The 27,017-nt window shown below is 47.4% G+C and overlaps 1 protein-coding gene across 4 annotated transcripts in view; it reads right to left on the reverse strand.

The window, feature by feature from the left end:
- LOC135443550 (mitogen-activated protein kinase kinase kinase 3-like) overlaps positions 1 to 27,017 on the reverse strand; it is an 83,188-nt gene that overhangs the window by 25,895 nt on the left and 30,276 nt on the right. For 2 of the 4 annotated variants that reach the window (XM_064703838.1, XM_064703839.1), the window contains exons 3-7: positions 18,297 to 18,406; positions 8,605 to 8,648; positions 7,535 to 7,634; positions 2,174 to 2,287; positions 572 to 683 (exon numbers count right to left, since the gene is read on the reverse strand). In XM_064703838.1, the coding sequence (XP_064559908.1) occupies positions 572 to 683; positions 2,174 to 2,287; positions 7,535 to 7,634; positions 8,605 to 8,648; positions 18,297 to 18,406 (480 nt within the window). Of the gene's footprint in view, positions 1 to 571; positions 684 to 2,173; positions 2,288 to 7,534; positions 7,635 to 8,604; positions 8,649 to 18,296; positions 18,407 to 18,910; positions 19,017 to 27,017 lie in introns of those variants that run through there. The other 2 variants (XM_064703841.1, XM_064703840.1) reach the window with 2 other exon arrangements.

Raw genomic sequence — 27,017 nt, forward strand, 5'->3', positions numbered from 1 at the left:
GGGATGCAAGAGCAGATCAGGTGTTTGCCTGGTTTCAGGGGCTGCTTCCAGCACCTCTGAAGGAAAGGGATGCTCCCCTTCCTCTGGACTGTCACCACTACACACATGTCCCTGAGAAACCCCAGAAACAGCTCCCACAGATGTCATTGCACCCACAAGAACACACTGGTGGCACACAGAAATTATTTGGTCTTTATGTGGTGGAGCTGGTCCAGCCCAGGAGCTAAGGAGCCTGAGGAAGGGGACAGAAACTCAGAGAACAACAGATAAACCTCATCAAGAGATAAACCTCAGTGGAATCAAACTGACTGTAAATTTTTATCACTGCATTTCCCACCCCCAAATGACAGCCCAGGTCCCCCATTCTCCCCACTTGTGTGCTCAGAGTGACTCTGTTCAGCACAGCCTGCAGAGCCTCTCTTCCTCAGTCTGAGGACGAGCACTGGGTCACTCTGGGGGACATCAGGGTGGCCATCCAGGCTGGGGTTGTGACAAAGAAAGAGGGAGAGGGTGGTGGCCAGGCTGAAGCAGCACAGAGCTCCCCAGGGAGTGCTCTTTGTGTCTCACTGACCTGTGGAATATTTGCGTGTCCTCTCCGAGTCTTTGTACAGGGATCCCATGATATCTCCCATGGATCTGGAGATCCTCATCTCATGCTGCTTGCTGTTGTTGGGCTGCAGGAGCTGGTGATCAGACAAAGGGAATGATCAGAATTGGCCAGAGCTCTGTGGACACACCATGTGAAACCCTGTATTTGGCTCCCTGTGACCCTATTACCCAAGAACTATGAAAAAAAAATAAAAGGGAAAGAAAGAAGACATGCACGTAATCTAGAGTGATCCAAAAACCATTCACAAACAATTCACATCTGCTAATAAAACAGTCTAGTAAGATTAGGCTCTCAGATAATGGCAAATACAGATATTTGACATAAAATACCTGTACTCCATTATCTCCAGATAGGTACAGAGACTGATCACTGGACTGAAAAACATTGCAATCCCAAAATCAGCACCTCTCCTGCTTCCTGCCTAGACTCCAGTGGCAGCTGAGGCACTGCAGAGGTTCCTCTGCACCAGGGCAGAGGAACAGAGAGGGGAAGGTCAGGAAAAACGGTAAGAGAAGAGCAAAGAAATGCATATCCAGCTGGTAACCTGGTAGTGGCCAGGTTTTACTAAGATCCTAAGAAAACACTTTACAGTGAACTGTAATTTTATGATAATTTCATGCATGACCTCAGAACTGTGTACTCTCACATACACGAGCATGGCCACATGCTGCAGGACCTGCTCCCAAGGGCAGGCAGGGATTCACCTGGCTCCTCTGCTCCCTTGCAGTATTGCTGTGCTCCCACAGACTGCCCCATTTCCATCCAGGGTTTAGGAAACCCCAACTCAAGGCTCAGTTTCCCCCGGGTTTCCTTAGTTTCCCTCTGCTCCCTGCACTTCCCAAGCCTCCCAAAAGGAGTGGAGAAGCTCCAAGGGCTGTGAGTACCCACACAAGAATGGGGATAACTGAGTTTCAAGACTCTCAATCTCTCCAGTACTTCTAGGAAATACAAAGAAGAAACAAGAGTTGCAACATCTACAAATCCCTTGCTCTACAGCCTGTGCTTGGGGCAGCACGACATGTGCTTTGGCAAGACACTCTGTGCAAGCAAGGTCAGGCTAACAGGCTTAACTGCAAAACCACTGAGCTCAGGAAAAAACTTATAAGTAAATAAAGATGGAAAAAACCCAGACAGTTCTGCATGAGACTGAAGGATTCTCCAGTTTGCTCTCCCAGCTTTTAGCATGGCTGCAGCACGAGGAGGGAACATTCCCCACGCTGCCAACCCAGCATGGCAAGGGCCAGGGCATCACCCTGAACACAGAGGAGAGGGAAAAGGAATGGTGGCAGCATCTCTAGAAAGAAATGAAGCACTAGGATTCCTCTCAGCTTTGAGGGTCAGCCTGGTGTTTAACCCTTCACAGGACACAGAGGGAGCTGAGCTCAGCCTCTGGGCTGCTATCACAGGAACATTTCTGAGCAGCGGAGCCAGAGCAGGGCTGACCCTTCTCATAACCAGCCTGCCCTCTGCTCTGCACCATCAGGAGACTCCTCTCCACTCCCCAGCACAATAACAAGGCATCTCAGGCTGCACACAAAGAAGCAGAGAAGGTGAAGGGCTCACGTTCGCTTTCTTTGGAGCGCTCACAAGGATCCGCAGGCTCTTCAGGGAAGGGCTCAGCTCCAACTGTTCCATGGCTTTGTCCAAATCTTCCTGGGATTTCAGTGGCATCAGGAGCTGGAAGGGATTAAACAAACACCAGAGGATGGCAATGTCACACTTTTGGGTAAACAGAAGGGGGCAGCCTGGGAATCAGGGGATGAGGGAGGAACCCAAGGAAGTGATGGAAAATGGGGCCCCCCTGCCCTCCAGCTTGCTGAGCTCTAATATTTTCTTCCAATACCTCATTTACCAAGGAACAGATGCAGAAAAAAACTCACAACAAACAACATCTGCAAGGAGAAAGCTTAAAGGTCACACCAGCAATCCAGTGTGGGAAAAGGAGAGGGCTGGGATGAAACCTTGGGCTTGCTGCCTGCTGCTCTGGGGCTGCTCTGATTCTGCAGCAGGACCTGCTGCTGCCCAGCCCCAAAACAACCCCACAGGTTCTTGATGGGCTGATGGTCTAATTCTAATTCTGCAGAAAGGATCTGCTGCTACCCAGGCCCAAAACAACCCCACACATTATTGCTGGGCTGATGGTCCAATTCTAATTCTGCAGAAAGGATCTGCTGCTGCCCAGCCCCAAAATAACCCCACAGGTTCTTGCTGAGCTGATGCTCATGCAGTGGTGCTCCAAGACACCAGTGAGTTGCACCCAAGGATTTACACTGGCAGATGCTTTGTGCCCTTCCCCACTGCTGCAGCCTGTGTTCCTGCACATTGACACAGCTCCCTAGTGTCTGGCCATCAGGTGAAACCAGGGAACATCCCACAAATAAAAGCCTTTTCCCTTTTGATGTGAAAGGTGTGCATTGCTCTCCATCCAAGAACCACTTCTTTCACTCCCAGAACAAATTCAGCTTCTGCTCTTTGAAAGAACAGAGAACTACACAGTGCTGTGTCTGTCAGGCAGCAAAAAGTGCTGATGTTTTCCTGGGAAATGGCAGAGTATGGCCCTCATACCTCCACGGGGAATGTGACCCTCCCCACCTTGCTGTGTGGTGTACCATGTCCTGCAGACAGCCTGCAAAGCCTCCAACACCCAACACAGCTGCACTTCAGAGGAGCTCTGTGGCCTTCTGCTGCCCTGGGCTAAGATTAAAAGCACAACTTCTTGCCCCTCATTCCAGGATATTCTGCCTAATCTCACAGCAAACAGGCCTCAGCCTCTGCAGGTTGCCTGGGGCACTGGATCCAGCACAGCACATGTTATTCTCATGCCTGTGCCAAAGTACACTGTAACTGCACTGACCAAAGGCACCGAGCAGCCACAGCTCCCAGCAGGCTCTCACTGGGAGCCACAGCTTCCCAGAACTCCTGAAAGGTGGCTCAGCCCTCTGGGTGACCAGAGCTCCTGCCACCAGCCAGCCACAGCAAACCCACCTCAGAGCAGCTGCCACACAAGGTGACACTCACCAGCCAAATGGGACAGGCTGTTTGATCCCAGGGTGTTGCCAAGGGTTTGGCTGGTGGCCTGCAGGCAAATACAGCTCAGACTGTGAGCTCATGGCCTTGGGGCCAGGAACCCCAGAGATATCTGGGGTACAGCTCAGACTGTGAGCTCCTGTGGCCAAGAACATCAGAGATATCCTGGGGTACAGTTCAGATTGTGAGCTCCTGTGGCCAACAACCCCGGGGATATCCTGGGGTACAGCTCAGATTGTGAGCTCCTGTGGCCAACAACCCCAGAGATCCTGGGGTGCACTGGGAGGAGCCCTTGCAGCAGGCCAGGGAAGGGATCCTGCCCCTCTCCCAGCCCTGGGAGGCACATCTGGAGTGCAGTGCCCAGCTCTGGACTCCAGAGAGACAGGGAGCTCCTGCAGCTGGGCCAGCTGAGGCTGCAGGAAGATGAAGAGATTGGAGCATCTCTCTTATGAGGGAAGGCTGAAGGAGCTGGAGCTGTTCAGGCTCAAGAGGAGATGCTGAGAGGGGTCCCCATCCCTGTCTGTGCCTGTCTGCAGGGAGGGCTTGGAGCAGGGACCAGCCCAGCAATGGCACAGGAGGAATGGGCAGGAATGATCCCAGGAAGTTCCCCCTGGACATGAGGCAGAATTTCTTTCTGTGCAGTGACAGAGCCCTGAACAGATTGCCCAGAGAGGCTGTGAAGTCTCCCTCTCTGGGGGTATTCCAGAACCATCTGGACACAATCCTGTGCTTCTCTCTCTTCTTGTCCCTGCTTAATAAGGGAGATTGGACCACGTGACCCTCTGTGGTGCCTTCCAGGCTGACCCATTCTGTGATCCTGTGATTTCTTCTCATCCTTCACTCAGATTTAAATGAACAACCTGCATTCCCCACAGATATCAAAGATGGTACTGAGAATGTCTCCTAAGTGCAGTGCTCAGCCTGCTCCCTTAAGCAGCAGAGGTGGACAGATTGCCTTGGGGCACTGCTCAACCCTCCTGAGGTTCACAAAGGCTCTGCCTCAGGCAGACCAGGCTCCTCCTCTACACACCCCCAGACAGAGCTGAGAATGGTGGAGAGCTGCTCTCCCTTGTTTCACCACCAAGCAGAATTTGACTCTGAACTCTCAGCTCAGCCCCACTGCTCACCCATCCCTTCCCTGAGCTCCTCACAAGTGTTCAGAGCAATCCCCCCGCTGCTGCTCTGAACAGAATGTTCTGTAGGTCACTGCATCTCCCTCCAACATTAGAACATGAACATGTTTGCATGCCTCCTTCAGAGGAGCCAAAAACAACAGGGAGAAATTGCCCTCTTGTAAAAGGGACTGCAGCCAGTATTTAGCTTGGCTTTACCTATTACCCACATATGGCAAGAAAATTCTGCTCCATTTGGCTTCCAGACTGTGGCACATGTGGATATCAGGAACAGGTATCTGCTGGGCATGAAACTCAAAACAGAACTCATGCAGACCATGGAAGTAACTGCCAGGGTGGATTTCCAGAAATTGGGTTTATTTGATCTAAAGACTGAGTAGCTGTGATTAACAGCAAAGTTTACCTACATAAAAGTTGCACAAACAGAGCTTATTGGATTTTTTTTCTTGCTTTTAAATAATATCCTCCCCTGGAGCCTGATGTTTTAGTGAGGGAATTGATGGTCCCTCCAGTGCAGGATGAAAAAGTGAGGGCAAAGGCTGAGGTTTCACCAACTACAGCAGCACTGTCAGACCTCACTCTGTAAGACACCACAGAAAACCAAAGAATTGTAGGAAACAGGGTTGGGGAAAAATCTGAGAGGTCAATTAGTTCATCTTCCTGCCCAATGCAGGACCAACTGGCACCAACAATTCTCGACAAATGTTTGTTAAATATGCTTTTATCTGCTCCCTCCCCCCATAATGGTGCCTCTGCCATTTCCCCAGGCTTTAACTCCCCCTAAGCTCCCAGAATGATGCTGAGGGGCAGCCTTGGAGGTCAGAAGAGAAGAGGTGGCACATTGTTCAGTGAACTTCTGCCCAAGGCCACACCACAAGCTGTGTCTGTGCTGCCCCTGGCCAGGCCAGGCTTTGCTGTCCCACTCCTCAGAAAGATGAGCCCAGCCTAGAACTGACACAGCCATGCCCCATGGGGGACACCCATGGCCAGGCCCTGCTGTTATCTGCAGCAGCCCCAGGCTGCTGATTCCATGGTCCCACCAGGATGTGATTCATGTGTGCCCCTGCTCCACCCAGCTGGCATGCTCATCCCACTGAGCCTGGCCCCAGGACACCTCCTCCCCCAGGACAGGGATTGCCACTCACTGAGATTCTGCAGGAGCCTGCTGACCTCAGTCTGAATTTGCTCTACAAGGTGCCACTGCAAGAGAGGGGTCTGATGGCAGCAAAGAATTACTGCCCAGTTCCTCTGGAGCATAAAGGCAAGGTGAAATATTTAACTGCAATGAGTCTGTGGTCATGTTCCCTCTGAAACCTGCAGTCATGACACCCAAAACCCTGACCCAGGAGCCAGACACTGGGGTGTCACCACATGTGCACGTAGGCTATGCCCTCAAAGGAAAAAGACTTTCATTTGTGGGATGTTCCCTGGTTTATTGTGTTTCCAGAACAACAACCCTGAGTTACTGCTCCTCACACATCTTCCCAAAGCTGTGGGTTCTCATGAGGTGGAACTTTTAAGTGTAGGAAAACAAAGCACTGCCCTAAGGAATCAGGAGTACCCAAAGGCCTGCTCATAGCCCTGCAATGTGATGTGCACATGCCCAGAAAGAAGGTCTCTAACATGGGATAAAATGCATTATTTAAGCTTCTGTTTGCTGTTATTGGAAAGAAACTGTTTCTTCCAGTGGGAAGAAACCTGGATTGAAATGAGTCATTCCTGGAGAATTCAACGGCAGGCTTTTCCCAGGAGGCTGTCAAAGAATGCCCAAGATTAGAAACCTGACTGCATTCAAAGGCAAAACCCAGTGGACACTTTGGTATCATGAGGTACCTATTGTAAAAGAATAGGAATTTTCTTTGTGGAGCAAATCTCTATTGAAACAGAAGGGAGAAAATAATAAATGGGGGGGAAAAAAAGAAGAAAGGTCTCTTCAAGACCTCTCTCTCCATTCATAGTTGAATCAAAGGCTCATCTGCAATTAATACTTGAACAAGCGAGCTGCCAGGGCAGATCTAAAAGGATATGTGTTTAAAAGCCCATCTCTGCCATTTGGCCCTCTCCTCCCTCCCAAAGCCAAACCCACCCTGAGGCAGATGCCTCACAGGAAAACACTGAGCACACCAAAAGAGATGCCAAGGATTTCCCCCTTCTGCTAACAGCCCTCAGCAGGACCCTCCTTCCACACACACTGCTGGGCTCAAAAGTGGGGAAAACACAGAGGCTTATGTGATGAATGATGGAGGAGAAAGCCCTCCTAGCCTTAAAATGCAAGGCTTGCACAGGGAGGGTTTCTTGGCTGCTTTCATGTGGCCACAGGGGCTGCTGGAGGAACGCTCAGTGATGCACATTTCAGTGCAGACCCAGCCACAAGAACGTGCTCGTCGTGCTGGGGGTTTGGGTGAGACAAATCAGGGCTGGAGAAAAGAACACTGTGAGCAGCACTGTCCCTCCTGCTCTGCACTTCACGCTCCTGCAACTGCCCCCAGGTGGGGAGGCTGCACATCCCTGATGGAGCGAGGGGGAAAGACAATGTTCCTCACTTGGAATCACTTTGACAAAGGAAAATCCTGCCTTGAAGGCTGAGAATGCATCTGAGCTGTGTTCAGACAACAGCTCTTGTGCACTCATTAGCTAGGAACCATAAATAAGGTTATTTTTCTTCACATCCAAGTAAAACACAAAATCAGGGCCTTCAGAACAAACCACTGCTCAATTCTGAAGCTGGCAGCAGGCACCCCAAAAGCAAGAAGGAGAAGAGTACCTCATTGTTCACACAGACCAAGTCCATCGTCTGCCCAAAAGCATCTGTGACCTTCTGCACCACCTCCTTGAATCTGACTGGTCTTGGAAACTGGATAATCCTGTACAGACAAACAAATACAACACTCAGTTTAGCAGAAGCATACTGGAATTTGGGGTTTGACTGACAACAGAAGAAAGGACTTGTGTTCCATCACAAAGCATGAAGACTGCTCCTTGCCTTTACACTCACAGAAATGCTGCTCCTCTGCTGTGCCCAAGAGGAGACCTGACAACTCTGCAAGAATATCTACCAAAAATCTTTGTGCAGCTCCCTTTGCTCCTCCCTCCAATGTGAGTACAGGTGGAAAAAAAGGAAGTCCAGCAGCTTCCACTGGAGAAAACCCAGATCAGGCAATGGTCAGTGATTTATCACCTGTTTTCAGCAAGAAGCTCTAAATAGGAAGTGGGGACTCATCCTATTACTCTCCTGTACCATCACACACAGCACTTCTATAGGTACTCACAGCAGGTACAGTCTAGCCCTAAAATAACATTACTTCAATTTTCTTTGGCTTTAACATGCACCTTGGACCATCAGCCTGTGTCCTGCCCTGTCCCAGTCACCAAGCAGAGGTGATTCCATGAAAATGTCAAGCAGGGAAGGGCGGACAAGCTTTAACTCCCAGCCCTATTTTTATGGGACCCATGCCCAAAATCTGGTTATCTTAAGTAAGTGTCATGGACTGCTAATCAAAGGACACATTTCTGTAGAGTTCCAGCTCCTCTGTGGTTCAGCAGGGCTCAAGAATTAACAAGAGAAAAGGATCCAAGTGTGCACCCAATGTCCCTGGTAAAAGAGGCATTTAATGACTTCCAGCTTGGAACCATTTTGCCTGCCTGCAAATCCCAGGAGCTTCTTGTGGCAAATGGGATGATGCGGCAGGGTTCTTGCTTATAAAAGTGCAGCTGATTTTAGGAGAATGAATCCTGCTGTGAGCTCAGCTGCAGCTGGCTGAAGTTAGCAGGACAGTGCTGGGTGGAAAAGGTAATTTTTCCCTGTGTTCACAGGGGACTGGAGTAGGTACCTACCTTTTCTCTCCTTCATATTCAAACTTGATCCTGACATTTCGCTGCTGAAATAAAAAGCAGAGAATGGTGAGCTCCCAAAGTGCATCCTGGACTGACCCACAGACCCAAAGCTGACAGGAGTTCTCAGGGAGAGTTCTCCTCACTCTGTAAAGCATCTGGTTTATTTAGGCCAAGCTGCCTGGTGGATTCACAGCCTTTGGAGACACTCCATATTGCTGAGGAATGTGGTTGCCAAAAAATAAGTTCTTCTGTAAGCAAGAGGACACTCACCTCTATAACTGTCAGTTTTAATAATATTAATTAATGAAGCTGAAAATTGTTCTGAACTCTTGGGAGCAAGGCACTATTATCAGAGGCCAATATGGCAAGTGTCTGATGCCTGTCCACCTTCAGGGGTTCCCATGGTAGCACCCCAGTACTTTTCTGTTGGAAACCCAAAAAACCAAAGCTCAGAGGATGTTTACTAATACACAGGAATATCTGGGGTGAAGAATTAAGAAGTAAAATCAAGCATTCTCAAATGGAAGTGGAGACGGTCTAAAATTTTAAAGCCAACAGTCCTGGGATAGTTGAAGAGCTGGTTGCTATTTTGTTGGGACATACAAAATGCAAAGTGTGTCAGGCCCAATACACAATGCCCAGCCAATACCCCCCTGAACTGACCCATTGCTTTGGTTGAAGGGCTGGTTGCTATTTTGTTAGGACCTACAAAATGCAAAGAGTATCAGGCCCAATATAAAATGCAGCAAATGCCCCCCCTGAACTGACCCACTGCTCACCTCAAGAGAAACCACAAAATTTGCCCAAGGAAGAGCCAGTGGAATCACAGGCACACTGGGCACACAGCTGTGCAGGAACCAGTAAAAACCACTTCTCCCATGCTCTATTTGTGCATATTTAGCAGCAATCAAGACCACAAGGAGCTTTTTCATTCCTTCAGCTTCTCAGGCCAACTGTGAGCCAAGCATCCCTCTAGTATCCCTCAGATCATTCCAGGACTTTCCGATGGTCTCCAACACAGATCAAACCCCTCTTTACTCCCCAGACCAGGTCTAGTCAGCCCACTTAACCAGCATTTTCCTCCCCACAGTGCCCACCAGCCTCCTCAAACAGCTCTTTTCCCAAGCAGAGAGGAGTTCTGGCCACCTCCCTCCGAGGTGTAACCCCGGGGAGGGCTCGGTCCCGTCTCGCAGGGATAACTCCCAGCTGGGTGGGTGACAGCCCTTCCTGAGCACAGCACTTATCTCTGGGCCTGGGCTGCCAGTGTGTGAAGGCACACTTTCCATCCTCTCAGAGGGAAAGCAGAGCTGCAGTGGAACAGCTTTGTTCCCAACGAGGAAAATGAGGAAAAGGAGCTGGAGCGGTGCCCTCGGGTTTGTTTTTCAACCGACAGCTCCTCGAGTTCTGCAAACACCCACTGAAATTCAGGAAGTCCAGGCTGGAGACAATTCTGTTGAAAAGCTTAAACAGATTCAGGGTAAACAGGCTGGATCACCCCAAATGCATCCCTGTTATCTCTGCTTGTGGCATTTTCTGTGCTTCCGGAAGGGCTGGGAAGAGCCGGCGCTGGGACAGTCACCAGTGGGGCACTCCAGCAGTGATACAGGCCTGTGCTAAACAGGCACTTACATCACATCTCTGGCTAGAGCCAGTGCTCCAGACCCACAAAATTTGGAGAGTCTCCAGGTTCACTGCCAGAACCAGGCCCAACTTGTAAAAACACCAGATTAATTCTAAACCAGTCTGAAATTGCAAAGGAGAAGAGATGATCATAACCAACCTAGTGCTGAAGGTTCAAATCATTCTGGAGAGACAGGCAAATACAGGTGGGATGGGGGCCTTGGATTATTTGGGCTGGAAAAGAAAAGATACAGGCTCTTTCATGCCAATTTTTATTTGCACGTGCCTCTCTGAGCAGGCCTGGCTGGTTTATTCCTCCTGAATGCTGGCAATAAATTGGCCAGTGTGGGTTCACTGACTTTAACACCACAAAACCTTTCTCTAAAAAAAGAGAGATTAAAAAAAAAAATCAGGGCAAGGAACTTTCGAGGTTTCTCCTTACAAAGAGCAGGACGTGGAAGGGGAAGAGCTCACACAGCTCTGGCCTCACTGCAGGAAACCTTTCAAAACACAGGTTTCACTTTCAGCACAGCCCCAAACACTGCACAGAGCTGGGATGCAGCACACGCTGCCTTGGTTGTGCTGAGCAGCACAGATTTTCACAGACAAACAAGTTTTGAAAAACAGCTTGTGGCTGGAAAATGTCAGAACACTTGTCTAAAGCTCCAGAGAGAGAAGAAAATGAAAAAAAATGAGCCACGACCCTGCTGCATCCTTTTCTTCTACATCAACAACAAGGCTGATGTGCCGTGGCCCGGCGCCAGCAGAAGGACGCCAGCTGCCCCACACTGCTCTGCTCTGCCTCTGAGCAGAGCTACAAACACACTGCCTGCAACAGGGAAATGAAAACCCACTTCATTTCTTAATTAGATAACATTTTTCTTTAATATGAAACACAATAACCTCTTGCCTTCCTCCAAGAAACCAAGACCTTTAGCTTGCAAGCATTTGGAAGAGGGATAAATTCGTATTTATCAGTCTGAGAAGTTGATTACAGTTTAATTTTTCAGGCTTCCCTTGGCTTGCTCATGTTTTTGACCTACAGCTCAAGCTGAATTCATCACTGCTATCAGCAACAAATACTTTTTTCCTTTTTTAAAGAAAAAAAAAAAAAAAGAGTGGGCAGTGCCCAAAGTACTAGGAAATCTCAGGGGATGCAAAGCACTTCCTAAATGCTGGAGCAGGCTGTGATTTTTTACACCCATGGAAGTCTGGTTTGCAGCAACTGGTTTAAGATTACACAGGGAGCCTGGGGCACTGCCAAGTGCTGGAGCAGAACCTCGTGTGAGTCTGCACCCAACATCTCAAATGAACAACCAGGGGGAATGCAGGACCAGCACCTTCCACATCAGGAACTCAACACAGCGTGCAAACATTGAGCTGGAAGAGGTGTGGGTGGTGGAAGCTGCTGGGTCCTACTCACTTTTGCAATTTTGTGAGGAATGTGACTCCCCTTGCACAACCCAGGTTGAATTATTCACTGTCCCTGCCATCAGGTGTCACATAAGGTCAAGGGCAGCCCTGCTCTCCTTCAGCCAAAAGGTCCTCAGTGGGTGTAGGAGAACAAGCTGAGACAGCCAAAGGCTTGTGTTAAATAGAGCGCAAGAGAGGGGTAAGGACAGCCACAGGCACCAGCCTTAAACCCTGGCAGAACATTTAAACAATACTTTACCTGAGCTCTGGCAGAGCATTTAAACAATATTTTCACCAGCACTCTGAGAGCTCAGGCAGGTAATGGAGCCAACAAGGGAAACTGAGGCACAAAGACAGGAAGGGTTTTGGTTAAGAGTGTGAAGAGAAAGCCCAGCCTGGGGAGGAGAAGGCTCCATGGAGACCTTCTTGCAACATTTCAAAATATAAAAGAGGCTTTATAAAATGGAGAGAGACTTTTTACCAGGTCCTGTAGTGACTGGATGAGGGCAACACTTTTCAACAGCAAGAGGCTAGATTGAGGGTGGATATAAGGAAGAAATTTTCTACCACTGGGTTGCTGAGACACTGGCACAGGTTGCCCAGAAAAGCTGTGGGTGCTCCATCCCTGGACATGTTCAAGGCCAGGCTGGATTGAGCAATGTGGTCTAGTGACATGTCCCTGCCCACAGCAGACAGCCTGGCCCTTAAAACCCTTCCCAGCTCAAACCATTCTGTGGTTCACTCTCTGGGGCAGCACAGGGGTAGAGGGAAGCACAGAATGAAGGTGTTTGGCCCCTGGGCTGTGAGCACTGAGCAGTTTTCCCTCTGTGTGTGTGTGTGTTTCACAGAGGAGCCCACGGCCCCGCTGGCGCCTGCAGACCCCGCTGCGACACAAACAAAACCAGCGACAGCCCTGACAGGAAATACCACAGCCATTCCCTTCATTTCTACAATAATTTCTCCTCCAAAATACTTGTGCTGGCATTTCCTCCAGCCCTGCAAACAAATGGGATTTCACTCCTTCTTGCCATATTCCTCCGAAAGGAAAAAGCAAAGCTGCTGCTGTGGCCACAGAGCCATCACCATCCTTCCAGGCTTTCCTTGAGGTATTTTTGGCTCTTTCCTCAAAACTTTGGATTTTACAGAGAAATGACCACAACTGCCAAGCTTCAGAGAGGGAATTCAGATGGGAATACGGGGAGAAAAGGGGCAACTGCTTTTGCCTTTTGGCTAGGGTCCATGTACCCCAGCAGGCTGGGCCAAGCTTGGCCCTCAGAGCAGGAGCAACAGCCCTGTGTGCTGGTTTAGATTAAGGAAAACGTTGGAAAAAAACTGAAAAAGTGTTTCCAAATGAGGTGAATCATGATCTTATACAGAGATCCCTGAAGAGCTGACTGCTGTTTGTAATAAAAGCACACACGGAGAGCAGGAAAACAGGCAGCTAGTCCTAAAATGGAAGTGGCTCTGGAGAAGCAGAAGATGCTGAGCACCCTCTCTGCTGAACAGCCAGGGGGTTGCTCAGATTGGGGTACAGATCCAAGCTGAGCCTGTGGAGAAGGCTGTCTAATGGCAGAGGCAGGCCCTGCACCTCCATGCCTGTCTGTGCCACTGAAAAAACTAAAACTGCCACTCTGGAAAATCCCAAACTAGCACAAATTCAGATTCCCCCTGTCACATCCTCTCCTCCTCCTAAACTTTGCTGCCATCAGAAACAGTGCTCTATCCAGACCCCACTTCTGTGGCTTGTTTTAGACCTGCTCCTGTCAAACCTAACCAGAGCACAGCTTTGTCCATGCTGAGACATCACCAGGATGGGGCCTTTAGAGCACTTCTTCCACCCAAACCCACAGCTGCCTCCCAAACCAACTGGGACAACGCCTCTGACTTCAGCATTAACCCTTCTGTGGTCAGGAAGGCAGGAAAAATCATCGCAAGGGGCCTCCTATTCCCTTTGGTGCTGCTCACTCCAGCCTTGCTCATACCCACCCACAAGATTTTGAGCACTTATTTTGCCTCAGTTTCCCGCCTGGGTAACACAGGGGCAATGAAATACACTCACTTTTGTGGGTGTATTTCATTGCCCACACAGGGACAATGAAATATACCCACTTTTGCATGCTACAGGGTAATCAGAGGGTTTGTTTTCACTTCTCTCATTTTCTACTCACTGGATTAGGAAACAACGAGAAAACCCCGCGGAGCCGCGCTCGAGTCACTCCCTTCGTACAAAGCCACAAAGCAGTGGGATTCCTCCTCAACTCCTGGCTCTGGCTGAGAGGAATCAGCACCACAGGGCCAGGCTGGGGGGACTCCTACACTTCCCCAAGGTGCAGCTCGTTTGCATCAGCCCAGCCCTCAGTTCTTACACACCAGACAGCTGGAGCGCGGCCCCGACCGCAGAGGAGATGAGTAACGCACGGCACTGGGAATTATCTGCACAGAACCCCCACACACACTGGGTTATTCAGCAATCAGACAGAAAGCAGCTTGTCTGGCACTGCCCCTTCATCATTGCAGGGGCAGAAGGCACAATATATCCCAGTCTCCCCAGATCCTTGCAGGTTTTTTTTCCTGAAAGCACCTGAGCAGTTCAGAGGACAGTGATGATGTCTAGAAGATTCATTGCTGCCTGTTGCAGACATTTCTGTTTCAGACAGCAGCAGAAATCACAGGCTTCAAAGTGTTTATCTAAAACCACCCACCTGGCAGGGAAGAGCTTTTTTCCAGCTGGATTTCTCACTGGTATCACCCTCTTCACACCCAAGTCAGCTCCACATGCAGACATGGGAAAGCCTCTTAAATCCCTGGGACTCCACTGCCTTTGCCATCTCCAGCCAAGGCTTTCCCAGTCAGTGATTTGCCCCCTTGTTTCTGCTCCCCAGATGACAAAATCCCTGCAGATCCCCTCCTAGAGACTCCCATCTTCCCCCATCCACACCATATCCTCCAGGTGATAAAGCCAAACTCCTTTTTAGGCTGCTCAAAGACCCACAGAGAGCCCTACAGAATGAGCTGCATTTTACTGGAGTTAGGAGCAAGCCTTTTCTTGCATCCAGCCTGCCAAGGAGAACAGTCCAGAGGTAATTTACTAAAAGAATAACTTTTAGGACAGTGTGACATTTGATGTACATGGAGAAACATTTCCTACAAACATTTAATTGCCATGGGAGAACTTGCCATGGTGATTAAGGTGGCAGAGGAGCTGCTGGCTGTCACTGGCTGTGACAGAGGCCCACTGACAAGCAGCTTCATACTGCCAGTTGCCAAGTGCTATTTATAGAAATGAATGGATATGCACATAAATAGATCCAAAATAAATGCTAATTTAATTGCTCTCTTCTCCCTCCATCCTTTTGTTCAGGATTTCCTAATTATTCGGGGTTTCCCTTCTTATTCCACTTGTCTTTTTCCTTACTGAACACAACGCTGATCTTCATTCTCCTGTTTCCTTCTTAAGACACATTTCTATGAATAAACTCCCTTGTTCAGTCTGAGAAATAGCCTGGAAGGGTTCCTTCCAGCCATGCCAGAGGATGCACAAGGAATAACAGAGTTATCCTATAGCAGAATCATGCTGTTATTAAAGGAGTAATGGAGGAATACCAGTGCAGGAGCTGCACCAGGAATAATGTCAGAAGGACCCCTCTGCTCCCAAAGAACAGCTCTGCTTTATCTCACACAGGGAAGGAAAAGGGTTTCCATGGCTGTCCCTGTAATTTCCACAAGGCAGAGAGGCAGGACAAGGCAGTGGCTGCCACACCTGACCAGGACTCAGGGATTCCAGCTCAGGCATCACATCTGCTGCCAGCTACCTGAGAATTCAAGGGAGGAAAATCAACCATGCCATCCTGTTCTAATTTTCAGCCTGTTCTGCCACGAGGCACTGCACACCCAGAAACTCAGTCTTCACCCTAAACTCATTTGTGAGGGAAAAAAACTAAGAAAAGAAAGATTTTTACGAAATTTGCCAAAGGATGTTCATTTCTTAAGATGAACTGAAGCAAAACTATTGATATTTTGGGAAAGAAACATTTTGGAGCACAAACAACCACAGGCTGTTTTCTTGTGTGGCCCAGGCCTACGAGGAATACAATCTGGCAGGATTCAATCTTCAACTTGTGTCAAGAGAGCACTGAGGAAGCCCTCCAGGAGACAGGAATGAGATAGCACTTCAGTTGTGCTTCTCTGTGTACCAAAAACTGCTGCAAGCCACAGAGAACTGCCTAGTTAGCCAAGACATTCTTGTTGTGAACTCTGTCTTCCAGTGGAAATTTGGAACACTGACCAAAGGATTCCCATGCCTCAGAAAAAACATTTTTCCACAGAAAAAGAAATATTATTTTATTAATCTACTAACTGAACTCCCAAACCCAAGTAGTTCAATGTGAGCATGTTGCTGCAGGGCCTCCTGAGAGGCACCAACAATAAGATGACCAAGAGGACATTTTATCACCAAAATGGCTCTGTGCCTCTTTCCCCTCTCAAGAAGGGAACTGTGCAGGGCATCCTTCAGCCCAGCTGCCCAACCTAATCACAGGATTAGGTAAACCATAAAAATCACAGGATTAGGCAAACAATAAAAAGGGAAAACCAAGTACCAAAGGAACAGCAAGCAGGACAACAGCACCTCCAAAGCAATCTCCCGCCCACATCAATTTCTGCTCTAAAAAACCAATGAAAAAAAACCCTAAAAGTGACCCAAACAAGCTGATTAAACTGAGCTAGAAACATGAACCAAGTTCCCACTAATTCCACCTCCTCTGGCCGCTCCCCACCTCCCGCAGTGCCTCGAGCCAGACGTGTTCCAGCCAGTCCAATTCAGTGAGGCAACAACTGAACATCCTCCAACGCCCTGCACCTCCTGGGACCTGCTGGTCTGACCCCTCAGCTCCGGATGTGTGGGGAGAGCAGGATCCTCACCATCCTCATCTCCTCCATCAGGGAGCTCTGAGCAACCCTGAGTACGCAGCTCCACTTGTGGATAAAAAGAAAAATCATAAAGAAGGAAGTGATTTTCCATCAGCGCTCTAATGTGAAGGAAAGTTTGATTCTTATATAGTAAAATATAATAAAATTCCTGTAATAAAATTAAATTCAACTGGCAGCTGATATCAGAGCACGGCATACCTCCATGGGTGATTCATAAATGAAGATGCAGGGTAGATGGGCAGTGGGTGTGGATTTGATTGCACGATGCCAAACTTCATGCAGATAAGAATTTAATCAATGAAAACTACAATTTTCCTTATTTTTGATTAATTATCTGGTTAAGCATATATGTGCTGCATAACAGCCCAGGTCTCAAAAACAACAGCAGGGATTTTCCCCCCGGTGCAAAACCAATGTTTTAAGAGGAGCCCGAAAAGCTTTGCTACCCTGAAAGCAACTGGAGCTGGCTCCTCACTGTCCCCACCCATCACTGTGCACAAGATGCTGCCCTTGCAGCCATCCAAAGCTGCTCTGGGCTTTCTGCTTCTCCTGCAGCTGCAGGGAGCCAGCCCTGAGTTTCTCTGGTCACTTCTGTAAACATCTTGGACTTTTTTCAGCATGAGCTGAACACAAACCCAGTGATTCAACTTGGCCAGCTGCTCCTGCCAGGCCACGCTTTGAAACCAGACGTGCGCACGTGTTTTCGTCTGCATGTGGCTGGGGAGCCCACAGGGATTCTGGAAGGGATTTTTCCTCCCTGCACCCAGACTGCTTTGTTTGTAGCACAAGTGACATTAAAACATGCATGACGACAGCAAATGACAATTTGTTTTCTCCCTTGCTAGGCACCCAGCAGTTGTAGTGTTGATTGCAATCTCATTCGAAACCATGGCACTTGAGGTGGAATTCCACATGGATTTGCTGCCATGCTTCTCCAGCAGCTCCCCAGTTTTCCCAATCTTTTTCTCCCTTTTTTCCTTGCTATTTTGATAACTCAACTCTTTCTTCCCAACTTTCATGTTCTCATATTATTTGCTCCATAGACAAACACGCTATTAAATCCACTTCAGCTATTGTATTGATGTCAGCAAATAATTTCTGACCTTGCTCAAGGGACAATGTTTTTTGCTCACCAAAACAACTCTGAATGTGCAACATGGCCAAAATGTTTAGGAGCATAAAGATAAACAGCAGTAATTCATAATTAAACACTTTATATAAGAATGACATTATTCCTCCCCAAAGAGCCTGGGTGTCTACAGCTCAGAATTGGCAGTCTGTCTTTCAAATATCTGAAGCAAAATGTGCACATAATAAATATTGTATTTCATTAACGCTGTCAATAGAAAACAATTGACTTATCCAAGCCCTAAAGCTGCACAGCCTGAAACAAGTTCTGCTACTTTCAGAGCTAAACAACAGCTGGAAGTGCCTTGAGGTGAGACTTGACATTTAAACCCAGTTTCAGGCCCTGTTGTTATATTTGAATAATTTGGGGCATTACCCTTCTCTGCTCCTCAGTGATATAGGGATGTCTGTAACTTCCTTTCAGCTCTTCAAAAAGAGATCACAAACTTTGAAGATTGGTAAAATGATGATATTTCTGATGTGCTGAGCACTTGTTAACTTCAGTTCTAACATTCAAACTGTGCTCTGCCAGCATGGCAAGCACCATGCCCTCCTCTGCGGTCTGCTGGAGTTTGGGGTGGCCTGAAGGAGCAAAGCCATACCTGTTTGTTGGAGTGGACACTGGTTTTATTCCTGTTGTTGTCCAGCAGCCCCCCACACTTGCCCAACGCTGCCAAATCCTTCATAATAGAGTTCAGAGCTTCTTCTTCATCTGCAAGAAAAGAAGACACAACTGAAGCGTGGAAAGCAGCCCTGCCCTCAGATGTGCAGAGTGAAAATACAGCACTGCAAATACAAACTTTCAACACAAATGGATCAAAAGACACAATGCTAAGCTTTCCTGTTAAGAGAGGCATTCCAAGACCACACCACAGTCTCTCCCAGCCCAGTCTGTCTTGAAAACACAGGTTCCTTCATCACAGGGGAGACAGATAATGAGATCTCACTGCAAGAAAGCTGCAGAAGGACTCTCAATAAGGACATGCACACAAGAAAATGCCATTAAAATGAAAAAGGGCAGGTTTAGATTAGATATTAGAAAGAAATTTTCCCCTGTGAGGGTGGTGAGGCCTTGGCACGGCTGCCCAGAGAAGCTGCCCCATCCCTGGACATGTGCAAGGCCAGGTTGGATGGGGCTTGGAGGAACCTGGGCTAGAGAAGGGTGTCCTTGTCTTTCCTCCCTCTTCATTGAAGGTGCTCAAGAGCCACAACTGACCTTCAAAACCAGAAGCAGTGAGAAACCAGAGGAGAGGGCAAGGAATCCATGAGGGAGAAGATGCTGAGAGCCTTCATAGGATTTCTGATTTCTGCAGTAACAGGAGAACTCTGAGGAACCATTGGCTCTGAAACCAATCTCCTCTTTTTCAACACTTCAGCATCTGTGGTTGTGGCCTCTTGAAGCAGCTGTGAAGTGTTAAAAGCAAAATACCAAGCACAAGAAGCAAGAACCCTGTCAGGACCTAGGGCAGGGCACACTGGTGGGAGGGTGTGAGAACCCACTGCTCACCCATGCTCGTGCCACAGTCAAGGCAAATGTTAGCCACATGCAGAAATTACTGCAAAAAATACAAATACAGCTACAAATCTTGTCTAAAAATGAGTGTCTCCAGGGACAGAACCACCCCTAAGCCAGGCCAGCCTGCAGATTTAACTCAAAGTCCACAAATATGTGAAAAATGACAAAAACCATATGAAATCAGACAGGACTGGACCCAAACACTGAGGATCTCTCCCCAGGGAGGTGCATGTCCTGGATGCTCCTGCTCAGATATAACACCATCTCCTCCTGTTCTGCTCCTCCTGCTGGGTTTTGTGAGCAATGAAGCTACAAAAAAACCGCAGATATGTGAGAAAAAGAATTCTTGTGCATGCTCTACTCCCCGAGGATATTAAAGTAATAAGGGGAAAAACTGGGGGGAAATGTTTAAAATCCAGTCTCACATTTCAGAGCTCAGAATGAGCTCCAATGCCTACATCAAATTCTTAGGAAAAAGCCAATATTTTCCTGTAGGCAATGTGTATATACATATTTAATGTATAAACATATAGCTGTACATAAATATTAAAAATATAATTGATAAAATAATAAAATGCATATGTAAGTACATGAAAATGTAATCACTTTTGCCTCCCACATTATATATATAAAAGTACAGATATGTTTTTCCAGAGGAGTGGCAGGGAGCACAACCTGAAGTGCTACAGGAAAAAAGAAAAAGATGATTTTCAGTTCAAGTTCAGGGAAAAAATACCCCAAAACCAACAACAACAAATAAACACATCCAGAATGTCCCCAAAGTCTGGGTTTGGGGTGTTTTTCTTTTGTTGTTGTTGGTTTGTTTTGGTTTTTTTTTAAAGGACCTCTGGGACAAGCATAGTTTTCCACACAGATTTTGTATTAGGAAATACCCAATACAAAAAAAAAAAAAAAAGAAGAAAAAAAAGAAAAAAAAGGCTTTTTTTTTCCTTCCTCTTTGTTGGGGGGGAGAGAACAGGGGGAGGGATGAGCTAAAACAAACCCACAAAAACAAAGCCCCCTTACACCACCCTCCAGGAATTTTCCACCAAAGCTTTAATCTCTACAGTGCCCCTCACCCTCTTTTTTTTTCCTCTTTTTTTTTTTTTTCCAACGAGTGACAACAAAAGTTTCCTGCACTGCCTGACACAAAACACAATCTGTAGTGTCATGGGCCAGCAGGGCCAGCAGGCAGAGACAGCGTCAAACCACCCAATTTATTCCCCATCCCTCTCCCACCTCCAAACCCCCCTGGCAGCATCTTCCAGGAGAGGAATCTCTGCTCAACCCACCAGGGCCCTGGTTTATGTCACATTGTCTTCCTCCTCTATCTACACAGCAATCTTACCAAAACTTTTTTTTGTAACAGACTTCTGAGTCCACCAAACTCAGGTTTAAAAATTCCTGGTGCTGCAAACCCAGTCCAAGATACAAAAAATTGCACCAAACACAGGTTTAAAAATTCCTGGTGCTGCAAACCCAGTCACATTTCTTAGAAAGGTTGAAATTCTCTGCCAGAAGTGACTTTCTGCATTTCTCCAAACACAGCAAAGCAAGGAGAATCCACTCACTTTTAGTAACTGCTTAAATTCAGCTGGTTTCCAGAAACACCCAAACATCAACTGAATAGAATAAGTGGTGTAAAACTGAGCTCCAACTGCTCTGAATCAGGTACTGAAGAAAAAAAAAAGGAAAGAGAAGCTATTTCTTGTATTTGACTGTCAAATCAGCATTTTCCTTCCTTTATCTACTAAGAAACCGATGCAAAAGAGCATTCTGAAAAGCATCTGAGGATTTTTAATTACAAAATATGAGTATTGATTGTCAAAAAACTAAAGCCCGCTTCCATGACATCACTGCTGCAAAATAAGATAACTTCTTCCTATCCAAGCAGGAAAGGTTGTTTTCTGCTGCTGGAAGATGAAAAATGACTTAAGCACATGCAGAAATACAATATTTCCTTCAACTAATGTATTTCTATGTGCTTAAGTATTTTCCATCTGCTTTTAGCAGTGTGTTTTTACTCCAAGAGAGCTGTGATTTCAGGGAGGCAATGACCAAAGCCTCAACTGCTCAAAACAAAACCCCCCACACCAGGCTCTGAAGCAGCTTCTGAGCAGCAGCAGCAGCACAATTTGCATCATCTCTTGCAAAACCCACACTTCCCCGTCCTCTCCAGGCCAGCCCTGCTCAGGGACTGATCCTTTCCAGCCTGAGCCTCCTGCCCATCCTAATGACGGCTCCTGGGGTCTCCCAGCTGACTCCCAAGAAGGGTGGAGGACTTTGTTCCATGGAAAGATGCAGCCAGCTCAGCCAGTGCAGTCAAAATTCAAACAAGCACTGAAGAGAACTGGATAATTAAATCCAAATGCCACTCCCAAGCCTTTCCAGCAAAAGGGTGTCACAGGCTGCTCCTGCTCTCTTTGGCTGGGTTTGAGTCAGGAGAAGGTGAAGGATGGATGGCTCTCCCAGGGACAGAATGCCAATTGTCAGGAATTGGGAAAATCCTGTTCTCCTGATCCAGCCCTGGCAGGACCCAAATATTCTCCAGCCTTGTGAGAAGGCAGCACAGCCAACACCTCCCCAGGCTGTGCCATGGCTCCAGAACAGAACATCTGTGAGTTGCACAACACTGATGAAGTATCCTTGGAGCTCTGTGGGCTTGGGAGACTCCTGGAAACCTTTCAGGTTCCTGCTCCTGGACAAGCTCCTGGCCCAGCTCCACTCTGGCATCGTTCTGCACAAATTCACTTAAGGTACTGTGGGGCTGACAGGATGAATTGTACAGCAAATCCCACTTGATCTCCAACACAACATGAAAACAGGATTATTTCTACTATGGAAGATCAGGACAGAGAAAAGCTGATTATAGAGACAGCAAAAATGAAACATAAAAATAAATTGTGTTTAGAACTGTCCCTCTGTCCCCAATGCCTCTTGTTCCATACTCGGGTTTCAGCTGTTTCCCTTAGTAGGAAACTCATTCCTTTCTTCTCTGCTTTCCACCAACACACTTAATTTTGTGCTTTTTAAATCAGCTTCCTGTGACAAAGCCTGTTTGATCATGCTGCCAGCCCATCCAACCAAGGATCACTTCCAACCAAAAATAATAGATGTTTCAAAAGATATTAATTTCCCAGGGGTTTGGGGGTGGGGGCAAATATCCACAGCCACACAGAGGAGAGGAACACACAGGAGCAGAAAGCCAAGAGCACTCCCAAGAATCAATGACCAGTGAAGCTCCAGCAGACAGGGTTTGTATTTTTATTAAAATACACTCATCCATTTTGGCAGCATCCTTTATCAAAACCAGAATGCCTCCTGCTCTCATCAGGTTTTCAGCTCTGCAAGATGTTAGGGCTTGCAAGTCCCAGGCACTACCAGAGTGAATCTGGTACTGACAGAACCAGAGGACACAATCTGCACCAAGGGAAATACAGGTTGGATATCAGGGAAAAGTTTTTTTACAGACAGAGTGATAAAGTTCTGGAATGGCTGCCCAGGGAGGTGGTGGAGTCCCCATCCCTGGGTGTGTTTAACAAAGCCTGGATGTGGCACTGGGTGCCAGGGTTGAGTTGAGCTGTTGGGCTGGGTTGGACTTGATGATCTTGGAGGTCTCTTCCAACCCAGACATTCTGTGAATTCTGTGAATTTTGTCAATCTGGGGCATTTGTCTACTTGGCAAAATCAGCCAGGGAGTGACACCAGAAAGGCAGCAGACATCTCTCTGCCCTTCAGAGACACATTTCCAGGGCTGCTACGTGGCCTTGGCTCCAGCCTGCATGGGGGAGAGAGGAACCTGGACTTTCAGTCTTAGTACAGCAAGTTCACTGCTCAAGGAGAGGAAAAAAAAGTTTTGAAAAGGGAGAAAGAGAAAGCCTGAAGGTCAACACGGACCACCCAAAACAATTCGAGAGTCAGGAGAGAAAGCAAATGAAGAAGGGACAAAGGAATAATTTAGCTGTGCTCAGATGGTCTAGACACTGCTGTTATTGTTGGCTGCACTAATAGGTCATTGCTAAGAGGCAGTTTATGGTAGTTCCATGAAGCTGCTTCCTTCAACACTGAAATTAAAAAAAAATTAATAAAAAAAAGGCAGCAGCTGGATGAAGCCCACAGAAGCAAAGCAGATCCTGTAAAAAATGATGAGCTCTGATTTGGGCCTCTCACATACACACCAGGCAGAACAGGGCTGGGAAGAGTGGGGAAAAGCCCTGGGCACTGCAGGAGGGAAGAACATTGTAAGTCATCAAGGGGCAAGGCAAAGCACACAACCCCAGGGCCCTGCAGGCACCTGGATCCAGAGAAAACCCAGCTGGGAACACTGTGAAGATCCCAGGGTGCTTCCCACAGCCATGGTGCTGATGGTGCCTTTGCCTGGGTAAACTCCAGCAGCAGCAGCATCCACCTCTCCAGAAGGTGATGTAGCCACTGGGGATGTCCCCAGGCAGAGGGGAGAGCTCTGGGAAAGCTGAGAGGGGGATCAAGAGAGGATGGGGAGCCACAAAGTAAAAGTGCCCTTCCAATGGGCTAGACTTTGAATACACAGTGACAAAAATACTGAAATGTAATAAAACACAGTGAAAATAAATATGGAGCCACACGATGATGACTCTGACAATGCTGAAGAAGAGACACCAGCCTTTCATTTTTTCTTTTTTGAAAATACACAATTTTTGGATTGACTGTATACAACATTTATCACTTACCAAGACTGTATACCACATTTATCACTTGGCAAAGGGACCCTGAACTGAAAGTCAAGACTCACTCCCCTGGCATCACTCAGCTCCTGCAAAGGGCAGCCCCTGTCCTGCTGGAATTCCAGCTGCACTGCCACAAAGGGAGATGGGCTGGGTTTTATGTCTCATTTGATGGACAGAAATCAGAGACAGACAAAAATCTTGCTCAAGACCACACGAGTCTGCAGCCAGAGCTAAACACATTAAAGGAGCTGAAATCCAGAGAGGACTTAACTTGATCTGGCCTTCCTGGCTGTATACAAAGGGCACAGCAGCTCATTTAGCAGCCTCCACATCCCAGCCTTGACCTGGAATCACACAGAACAGCCTCTTCAAAAGCCTTGGCTGGAGAGCTCATGCACTCACTCCAGTAACCCCTTCTTGTAAAAACATCTCAATTCCAGTTTGAGAACACAGCTTTGCTTTGTATTCTGCTCATTAGATCTTGATAGCCCTGTATCTTAGAGAGCCCTCTATTCCACATCTTCTCCAGCTACTCACAGACTGATTTTATCTCCTTTTAATCCTTCTTCATTTAAGTAAATGGAAATACACAGATTCTGCCACTAGAGTGATACTTCATTCATTTCTGCACCTCTTTCCAGGGTTTTGTTTAGTTTGTTGTTTGTGGGGTTTTTTTAATCAAGAGGAAATAGCAAAGAAGCACATCGTGTTCAGTGGCCAAAGCACCTTTTCATGTCTGTTTGCTGTGTGTGCAGGGGCTAACAGCAAACCTGGCCCAGGTGTTCCAGTGCAATCCCACATCTGTCAGACCAGATGGGCTGCCCACTGCCCTCCCAGAATGTCAGTGTCAGACCAGGCCAGGCCTTTCCTGGTCCAGGGAACAGGACAGCACTCACCCATGTGAGAGCACACACCAAAGAGCTTGCTGGTGAAGATAAATGCTGCCTTTTCCCCAAAAGCCAAAGGGGGGAAAAGCCTGGAGACAAAAAGTTTGGAGCCAAAGAAAGTCCCAGCCCTGGGGTTTCTGCAGTACCTGCAAACACCATGAACAGGCAGGTGCAGCCACCAGCATGCAGGCCATGCACAAGACACCAGGGGCCAAGGTACCAAGCCCACAAAGACTTGATGATCTGAAAGGTCTTTTCTAAATGAAATTATTCTGATTCTTAATAAGGATCAATAAGTAAGTAAACACCATCAGTGACTGCCTCAGTCAATAGGAAGGAGCCCAGTGAGCTGAGGTTCTCCAGCCTGATTTGGATTGTAACAAAAGCCTCCAAGCAGGCAAAGAAGGGACCCAGACACTCTGAGAGGCAGCTACGAGTGCTGTTGTGCAATTCACCCCCTTGGAAGGGCTGTCTGTGACTGATCTGTGGCAAGCACAGTGCTGCCTGCACCCACCTAGCGAGATCCAGACAAACCTCCCCATAAATTCAGCCCACATGCACAAAGCACTTTGCCACTGTCTGGAGCCGTGTCCGGAGTCTGATAAAGAGAAAAATGATCCAATTCCCCTCCTCCAGAGCAGCCAGCACACACAGCAGTGGAGCATGTTCCCTTTGCAAGGCAGCAGAGGCTCCCCAGCAGCAGCTGGATCCTGCTGTTCTCCCTCTGCAACCCCACCCAAGGGATGCCAAGGTCAGCCCAGGCCAGGGCACAGCCCAGCAGGTTGAGCAGAGCAATTCTGCAGGAGGAAGTGAGGAAATCCCTCCTGACACGCTGGATTTCTTGGCAGCAGTTTGCTCACTGATGCCTGGAGCTCAGGACACACAAACTCACATAGGAAAGCGGCGCTGTGATGTGCTGGGGGCTCCTGCAAGCACATTTCTTCTACTCAGGGAATTATGATGCTAAAGGGGGCAGAGGTAGAGGAGATTGTTGATTCTCAGCCCTTCAAATTGATGCTCAACTCCTGCTCTCCAGAAATGACATTGGTTTGGATATTTATTTCACTTTGTGAAAAGAAACAAAAACCAAACCCCCATCAGAGGCTTCGGACAGCTACAGAGGTCCATCACACAGAGTGTCCAACAAAACATCTGTGGGTTTAGGGCACAGTTACACACTATCCCACACACCCTTTCCTTGGGGGTAAAACTGACTTCCTGCCTCCTATGGAAAAATTGCACAGCTGAACTGGAGACTGTGTTTAGATCAAAAACAACCCTTCCTTTTATAACCCTGTACAAAATAGTCAAGAAATCAGAGCTCAGAAATGGGCTTGGAGGGGAAGGCAAAAATCTGTTTTAAAAAAGCAGTTATTTTCAAAATGATAAAAATTAGTTCTATTTGATAAAAATATACTAAAATATTATTAAATATACTAAAATAATATTAAATAATAATACTAATATACTACAATACTACTGCTATACTATTATAAAATAATACTGAAATATTAAATAGTAATAATAAATACTAATATAGTACTAAAATTATTTAGTACAAATAGTACTAAAAATAGTACTACTTGATTTAGTTATATATGTATCACATATATAACTAAATTCAAATCACCAGTAACAGAACCCAACCAGTCTCTAAAACACTCGTGCACACAAACAAGCAGACACCCCCAATGTAACTCAGACATGCTAAGGCTCCAGCCAATTAATGAGAGCATTGAGAAAACAGCAAAAGAGCCTAAACTGGCACATAAATTCATGTATTATGGCAGAACCCATTTGAGAGCCAGAGTGAGATCATGAAGAACTTCAATGCCCTCTGAATTTCCCCAGGAAAAACCAAAAGCAAAGGCAAAGCTGCTGGGACTGCACCTCAGTGCCCTTAAAACTGAGGGATCAGTGCCTCACAAACCCCAAACCCAAAGCATTTGGGATGGCAGGTTTGATCACAAGTGGAAGTTTCAGTGGTCAGGCCACAAATGGTACAAGGAATTTCTCCTGACGAGCTGTGCCATGGCACAATGCCCGTGTTCCCTCAGCCCAGAGGCTCACCAGGGACTTCTGCAATGGAAAAGGACTCGGGATGCAGAAGGTGTTTGGTTTAGCTCAGCAGGGAGGGAAAGCAAGGTTACATCTGCGGTTCACCACAAGCCTCCGCTCCCAAAATAGCCATCCATGCACAGTAAAATTCCAGGG

Source organism: Zonotrichia leucophrys, chromosome 2 (genome assembly GCF_028769735.1).
Source record: "Zonotrichia leucophrys gambelii isolate GWCS_2022_RI chromosome 2, RI_Zleu_2.0, whole genome shotgun sequence".
NCBI classification, from domain to species: domain Eukaryota; kingdom Metazoa; phylum Chordata; class Aves; order Passeriformes; family Passerellidae; genus Zonotrichia; species Zonotrichia leucophrys.